Raw genomic sequence first — 8,639 nt, forward strand, 5'->3', positions numbered from 1 at the left:
TACCGGCATCATGTAGAATTTCGCAAGTCGACCTGAATGGCTGACGGGACAAGGTTGGCAGCACTGACCACGGGTCAACAGGTCAACTTTGGAATGTCTATCGCCTCCAACGCTCGAATAAATCAAATAATTCTATTTTTAGTCCTTGCTTATCGTGCTATAATCAGCATCCACCTTCCATCATTACTTTGCATTGTTTTCTTCAACGAATCGTTTCGTCGTGACAGTTACACATGACCTCAGGAAGCCTACTTTGTTGTTTTCTGAATCTGTCTTAATGATTTATCTAGAATCCCGTAACTTGATTGAGGTCTCTTCTTTTGTAGTTAGTGTTAATTATATGTTTATTACCTATATGATTGATTGTCTTTTCAGGTTGAATGCTTTTTATTTCGTGACAAGTGGGGAGACAAGGGTTAAATCGTTCACTTTCTGCATTGGCATACGTCTAACTCAGTCATTTTACTAATTCTCAAGGTATCCATCTAGTGAAGGTTGGCCTTATCTCAGCCATTCTCATGAGGTCTTCATGTCATGGAAGTAATATGTAAAACTAAGTTTACCTTTGGCTATTTTATTGCCACTGGTAGGGAAGTATTGGGTATTTCTAATTGTTCACAAATGACAACTTCAGAACCATCGCTAGTGGGTGAGTAGAGTAGGCGGTCGCCTAGGTCGACAAAATTCAAGGAAGGCATTTGAAGCTTCATCAACAGTAATCTCATTCGAAGTATTGGATCAGAATTCAGCCAGAATCAACAGAAAAGGATACAGATGAATTTAACATAAAAAACCAGATGCTCCATTATGCATCAAGCTCATAAATATCTCTGATCTCTCTTAGTACGAATTAACGAGTAATTGACGCTAAAACTCGTACACTCATCAGGCATGTCAGCGTTCTCTTCGACAAACTCTACCGAATTTTATTCCGTTTTTGGGGCGGCTCCTTGATGTTTATGGAATCATCCTTATTTTCAATTCTCCAATCAGAATGTTGATTCCACAGAGAAATCGTTTGATGTATATGCCGAGTGAGAGATATCATATTTTTACTTTTGCAACTCACTTTTGGATTAAAGGTCTCCAAATTAAGCTAATGAAAGTAAGCTCAACAATTTTTATTTTTCAAGATTATTTTCGGCACTGGGTAATGTCTATGAATAGATGTTGAATAGATGGCATTCATAGACAGGTTTGTAGATATAAAAAAGGAATTATGAAAATCCAGGAGTATTTTTTAGGATTTGTTCCTTCAGGAAAAACGGCTGGAGGTGATGTTGAAAACGTCAGCCAACTAGAAAAAAATGCCTTTATCACTCAAAACTATGAGATCATTAAAAAGAACTGACTTTTTTGAGCTCATATACGATCATGCCATCTCATGTGGCTTCAAGTTTTAACTTTGCGCGTTTGATAGTTCCCCTTGTACCAATCCTTTTGTGGTTTATTCCTGTCCAATCCAATGTGAAGTGTCGTGTACCAAGAAAAAATCGCCATGATGAGCCCCTTGGCGTATATGTGTCCCAGTCTCAATCCTGTTTACCTGATTTTCGAAAGTTAATATGAGCAAACCGATTAGCAATAAGAACATAAATGAATGAATGGGTGAATGCGAAAGAATAAGGATGAATATATGCATAGATATGCTGGCTAATCACTTACTGTCGAAGCCATTTAGGGCCACAACCCTAGGAATTCATACACACAAAATATGAGAGTATAGGGATAGTATCATACGAGTAATATGAAGGGAAAGAACACAATTTAATTTTTCTCTTAAATATCCTAAAATGAATTTAATTTTTTGTACTGGTTTGAAATTGTTGTTTTTATTATTTCCCCTATGCCTTCATTTTTTCCACATCTTGGTAGACGACTCGATTATCCGATATATATTAATTTTTTGCATTCTGATGTTCTGCCAGAAAACTTGTTAAACTTAGCTCGATAATAGGTACAAGCCACTGAAATTACGTATATTTTTCAGGAAAGGAGAGGATATTTTACTCCAAATACATTGTTGACTGTGGCAACCATGAACCAGATATGCGAATTTTGTCATCTTGCCCTGTTTATCAACCATCATTCCCTTTTCTTCTCTGTTTTCCTAAATATTTCGTATAGTCAGTAGCATGAAGTTGTTTAAGGATTGTTTTGTTGGTGGTTCCGTTGTGAACTTCCACATCTTACAACTTCATGTTTTATGTTTCATCCAAACTGCAAAAGTGAAATAATATATTTGTTTTGCATTCTCTCTTGAATCGACATATGAATATATGCAGTTCGATACAAGTTACTATTTCATAATGATACAAACTTAATTACAAAACTAGAATAGATAAGAAAAAAAAATATTAGCGAATAGGTAGGGGAAGCCGGGGCAAATTGCAACACGGGTAAGTTGCAACACACCTGATATCTGAACCAAAAGTAATGTTATTAGAGTCCTAGAAGTAAGCGTTATTCCCATTTGAGTCGGCTACTAAATGGTAGAGGGCGCACCTCGATATGTAAATGTACGGAGCTGTATTAAAGCAAAATGTGTTTTGTCAATCTTTGGTGAAATATCGTGTGTGAGATTCTAGATCATCTGTCTTACTTGCAATTTTTTATTAACAGATTACATTAGTGGTAAGTTGTAGTACACTTATATGGGTTTTGTTTGCATGGACGAGAATCACTGAGACTTAACATCGAACAATATTTTTTTTGGTTATAATTGAAATGCATGTTTCGGGGTAAATTGCACCAACGGATTAGGGGTATGTTGCAACGTCTGTTGCAACTTACCCCAGGAACTTTCTCATTGTAACTGAAATATTTTCGACAGGTCATGAGGAATTACAAGAGGAAAACTGAAAGGGGCACAACCCCAGATGATGTAATGAAGCGTGCCGCCAGTTTAGTATTAGGAAATGAAGGAAACCTGCAATTCTCTATTAGAAAAGTTGCGAATGATTTTAATATCCACTACTCCACTTTATCCAGATACATTAGTAAAGTGAAGAAATTACGTAATCTTCGAGACACTTCAGAAATGCCAAAATCAGGATATGCCAAAGCTAGACTAGTGTTTACGGAAGAGCAAGAAAGCATTTTGGTGGCATATATCAAACGGAGTAGTGACATTATGTTTGGACTTGACCCTATCAGTGTGCGAAAGTTAGCATATCAGTGTGCAGTTTTGCATAAAATCAAGATTCCGTCATCATGGAATGAAAATCAACAAGCTGGAACAGAGTGGTTGAATCTTTTTCTTAAAAGAAATTCTGAACTTTCGATTCGGCAACCAGAAGCCACGAGTCTTGCTCGAGCTACCAGCTTTAACCCAACAAATGTCAAGATGTTTTTTGAAAAATTGTCAGATGTTTTATCGCGTCATCCTTTTGAAGCTTTTTCCATTTGGAACATGGACGAGACGGGCGTCTCAACAGTACTTCGCCCAAGGAAAATTGTAGCACAGAAAGGTATGAAACAAGTTGGAACAATCACTTCTGCAGAACGAGGAGAAATGATCACGGTGGCGGTTGCTGTTAATGCTCAGGGAAATTCCATACCACCAATGTTTATCTTCCCAAGAAAGCGCTTCCGGGACCATTTTATTCGAGATGGACCACCAGGGTGTATAGGTGAAGCCAATGGATCAGGTTGAATGCAAGAAAATACTTTCTACATCTTCATTCAACATTTTATTAAGCATACCAAGCCTACAAAGGAAAAACCAGTGATTCTTCTATTGGACAACCACTCCTCTCACCTGAGTTGCAAAGTGCTGGACTTATGTAAGGAAAGCGGTGTAATCATGGTCTCATTTCCACCTCATTGTTCGCACAAGCTTCAACCGCTAGACTTAACAGTGTTTGGCCCATTCAAAAAGTGTTGTAGCTCAGGAGTCAGTGCGTGGTTAAAAAGCAACCCAGGAAACACAATCACAATTTTTGATCTACCAGAGATCATTAAGCATGCATTTCTTAATGCTGTCAATCCCAAGAATATTGTCTCTGGCTTTAAAGCCGCTGGTATTTTTCCACTGAACCCCAATATATTTGTGGATTCTGACTTTGCGTCATCTTTTGTAACCGATAGACCTGCAGGAGAGTCACAACAGTCTAATGACTTCGCGACCCCTGGGTCGAATGCAATGGAAACCAGTGAAACAGTAGTGAGAGAACCAGAAGCTGTGACACCCAACACTTCTGCGACATTCAGCCCAGAATCTGTCAGACCTTTTCCGAAAGCGGTGCCACGTTTAACAACAAATAATAAAGGAAGAAAGAGAAGAAAAACGGCTATCTTGACGGATACACACGAGAAACGGGCATTGGAGGATGAGGAAAGGATTCGAAATGAGAAGAACAGAAACAAAATCGAGAAGGCTTCTGGATCAAACCAATCTATGAAGTCCAATGTGAAGAAAAGGCCTGAAGTGCGAAAACTCGTCAATGATTCCTCAGACGAAGAATCATTAATGAAAAAAATAAAAAACAAGAGTAGGAAGAGAGTTTACAAGAAAGTAGCAGATTCTGAATCATCGTCTGAAGACGACAATACAGCGTGTCTAGTTTGTGACGAATTATATGACGAAAATAATGTGACTGAAGACTGGTTGCAGTGCACGCAGTGTAAGAGGTGGGCTCACGGAAAAGATAATCCTTTTTATGTGTGCCTAAACTGTCTGTCCGAATGTTCAACAGAGTCAGACTGATGTGTTGCAACATAGCCCTAGTGCTGTTGCAAGTTGCCCCTGAGGTGGGGTATGTTGCAACACAAAAACCTATTTACAAAAACTTACATAATATCTTTTCTTTTTCTCAAAATGAGCAAATTTTTTATCTCCAAATGTCACAATAATATAACTTTATGTTTTGAGTTGATTTATATTAATATAACTGAATATATTCGTTATGAAAGCCAAAATACGTTAATTATGTTGCTACTTGCCCCGGTCTCCCCTATTTTGAGAAAGATCCTGAATATTATTCGCATTGTTAATTTACATTCTTGTTCACTAACGATATCTTGATTGATATTGGGTGTGAAGATGTCCATGAACTAACCTAACACCCGTATATTGGCCAACTATCTTGCGAAATGGAAAATTTTATCAAAATAAAAATGATGCAACTAAGTCCTTGCTATTTTGATATTACTAATAGTCCGAGAACAAATTCATGATGGTATCCTCCGCTTATAAATTATATCGAGTATGAATTCTAATCATTTTTTGATTGGATTTTGATATGTCATAAAAATGCTTGATGATCAAATGCCTGAATATCAATGACATTTCAAAACTATTTCACTTGAAATGTAATTATGATCGAGATATTTATTCTCAGAATTGTTATGGCTTAATAATTATTCAATCACATGTTACTGACAAGTAGGTATTCTGTTTTTTGTGGCATTACCCCCACTTTTTGAAGGGTTGTTCCTGGAGCAGAAAATCATTTCGTAATAAGGTCTGCATTACACGAATTTTGAGTCGGGGGCGGACTCAATTGATAAGATTCGACTCACTGATGGCTGATTCCTGGTTAAATTCACCGTCCGGTAGTAAACACTTCAGGGGATGGGTATGGATGTCTAATGCCGATAGGGAGCTCCGTAAATATGTCCGTTCGAAATTTTGTTTTACTATAAATTTCAGAATTGCACATTTTATCGGAATGAAAATTTTCATTTGGATTTAGAATAACAATTTCAAGCTTCGTGCCCTATTTTTTGTTGATCGCGATATCGAAACCATCGAAAGTTCAAGGAAAAATTTCCCAATATTCCTGTTACTATATATACAGGGTGTCCCGGGAAGAATGCGACAAACGAATACCATAAATTGAGGTCATCATGGAGGACCCTTATCAAGATGTTTCAATCGCCTGAGTGCCTTCGTTGGGGATATCCAGGTTCATCTTATGAGTGAAATTTTACAGTTCGATAACTCCTTAACTAATCAACCGAATAATTTCAAATTTTGAAGTTTGTCACCCTTTTCTATCGCCTTCCTTCAATATTTCTGAATTCGAGTAAATCAGATCCGGACTAGGAAAATTTCAGACTTTTCCTATTTTCGTGAATATTGGATCACCCTGTACCTGAACATTATAATTTTTTTCCGTTTTTGGAACCACAAAGAATCAATTCATAATAAATATTCTAAATCTCTGCTTTGCACGGTCATACAGGGTGACCAATAAACATTCCCTCATGAAAGAAGTAAGTACAACCGATTCAACCGAATAAGATAGCGAAATCTGTGAAACATCTGTATCATATCAACGTGCTCAAAAATGCATTAAAATGGAGGAATATCATTTTGAACAATATCTGCTGAACTGAAAATATTTTATTTTTGATTCATTGTTTTCAAGATCAAATATTTTCACTTTATTTGCTGTTTTTGTTCTTTTCTTTATCCAGTTTGTTGATTAAAAGTTTTCTCAAATAATTTGAAGAAAATTTAGGTGAGACATTCGTGAAGGGTGAAACAACTTCAATTTTCGAAATAATTCCACCGATAAATTCAAGATATCTTGAACTATGAAATTTCTTTCATGAAGAAATGTTATTTGATCACCCTGGATGATAGTGCCAAGCAGAGATTTAAAATTTTTATTATGAATTAATTTTTTGTGGTTACGAAAACGAAAACGAATCATGATATCCACATACAGGGTGATTCAATATTCAAGAAAATAGAAAAGAACTTAAATTTTCCTAGTCCGGATCTGATTTATTCGATTTCAGAAATATTGAAGGAAAGCGATAGTAAAGGGCGACAAAACTTCAAAAATTGAAATTATTCGGTGGATTTCTTGAATTATTAATGAACTAAAAAAAATCACTCATAAGGGAATGTTTATTGATCATGCTGTATGACCGTGCCAAGCAGAGATTTAGAATTTTTATAATGAATTGATTCTTTGTGGTTCCTAAAACGGAAAAAAATCATAATGTTCACGTTCAGGGTGATCCAATATTCACGAAAATAGGATAAGTCTGAAATTTTCCTAGTCCGGATCTGATTTACTCGAATTCAGAAATGTTGAAGGAAGGCGATAGGAAAGGGTGACAAAACTTCAAAATTTGAAATTATAACTGACTGCGTATATATTTGGTGTATTGATAATGAATAATATTTTCAAGATTCAACTCAAGGAGTATATTGAAACAGAAATACTCAATATTTCAGTAATGACAGGTCCGATCGGGTTGAAATGTTTAGCCTATATGTATATAGAATAACCATTCCAAGCTTCGTTCAAAATTTTATGTGGATCGTTTAATCTGAACCATAGAAAATTCAAAAAAATTATTCGAAAAAAATTCTTCGATGAAGCTTTATGCAGGAATATTTATATACATACACGCGAAATCTCAACTCGATCGGAATTATTGTCAAGGAAATATTGGGTTTTCCAATATTCTTCTCGAATTTTTTTATGACTTCGAGTATGGAGATGAGGTTAAAATTTTGTACAAAGCTTAAAATTGATATTTAATCAGTTTCGAACTTCCATAATTATGGAACTGCTCAAAAACTTGAACGTGGCATTTGGAAACCTACCCTGAAAATTTAAAGTTTGTTGCCGTGTGCCATTGATCGAAGTCAATAGTGCGAGGGAGCAACGTCTGGAGAATATGGCGGGTGGGGTAGGACTTATTTGACCTATTTCAACGTTTCCAACTATATCTTGACCACTTTCTCAACATGGGGTCGAACATTGTCATGCTCTAAAATCAATTTATAATGTTTAGTTGTATTGAAGCCGTTTGTCTTTCAATGCTCGGTTCAAACGTATTAATTGCTTTCGACAATTATCGCCTGTGATTGTTTCAGTTGGTTTTAATTATTCATATTACACTACGCCGAGATGGTCCCACCAAATACTGAGCAAAAGCAAAAAAACGCAGTTCAACAAATCTCGGCTTCAACTTATACGGCACCCAATTTCCTCATTTCTGAATCATTTCCATTACTTTCAGGTGTTTTGAAATGGCTTGTTGAGTCACTACCAATGATCCTGCTAATTCTTGTTGCGTTTGACACGAGTCCTGATCAGGTGATGCCTCCAAATCTTCGAAAACCTGGAAATTACCGTTCTTGAAGCGTTGAAACCTCTCTCGGCACATTTTGTCATTAATAGCGGCCTCGCCATAGGTATTTGAGAGCATTCGATGAGCCTCAACCGCAGATGTCTCCAGAAAATTAATACCTCCCGCAAATGACAAGAATTTGGCTGGTAATTCCACATGTTTAATCAAGAATAACTTCATGAAACAAATCGACTAATATTTCAAGGGCGTTATGTTCACAAATACCTAAGCTTATTGTTTGACATCTAGGATCTATAAATTTTGACTACCACTTACCGCTACACTACAGCCATCTTTTGAAAACGACGAAAGCAAAGTTGTACACCTTTTACGATAAAAGGACGGAGACGGAAACACAATACCTTAAGGTCGCAGTGGAAAGTAACCTCTGAACGGTAATCAGTAATAGGTAATTCCACTAAAATCTAGCTTAAACCCAGAAAATACGCACCTATTGGTTTTCATCAATTACATTTCGAACAGTCGACATGTCGTACTCTCGAACGGACTCATATATCTGTAATTTTACCGTTACAATT

At 36.5% G+C, this 8,639-nt stretch overlaps 1 protein-coding gene across 1 annotated transcript; it reads left to right on the plus strand.

The window, feature by feature from the left end:
- Positions 1 to 3,655: 3,655 nt before the first annotated feature.
- On the plus strand, positions 3,656 to 4,708 carry LOC123681823. The gene has a single exon (XM_045620165.1). The coding sequence runs from the start codon at positions 3,656 to 3,658 to the stop codon at positions 4,706 to 4,708; it is 1,053 nt and encodes a 350-aa protein (XP_045476121.1).
- Positions 4,709 to 8,639: the final 3,931 nt, after the last annotated feature.

The sequence above is a fragment of the Harmonia axyridis genome, chromosome 1 (genome assembly GCF_914767665.1).
Source record: "Harmonia axyridis chromosome 1, icHarAxyr1.1, whole genome shotgun sequence".
NCBI classification, from domain to species: Eukaryota; Metazoa; Arthropoda; class Insecta; order Coleoptera; family Coccinellidae; genus Harmonia; species Harmonia axyridis.

Coding starts and splice junctions, on each gene's coding strand:
- LOC123681823 (XM_045620165.1), top strand. CDS start 3,656: ATGCAAGAAAATACTTTCTACATCTTCATTCAACATTTTATTAAGCAT.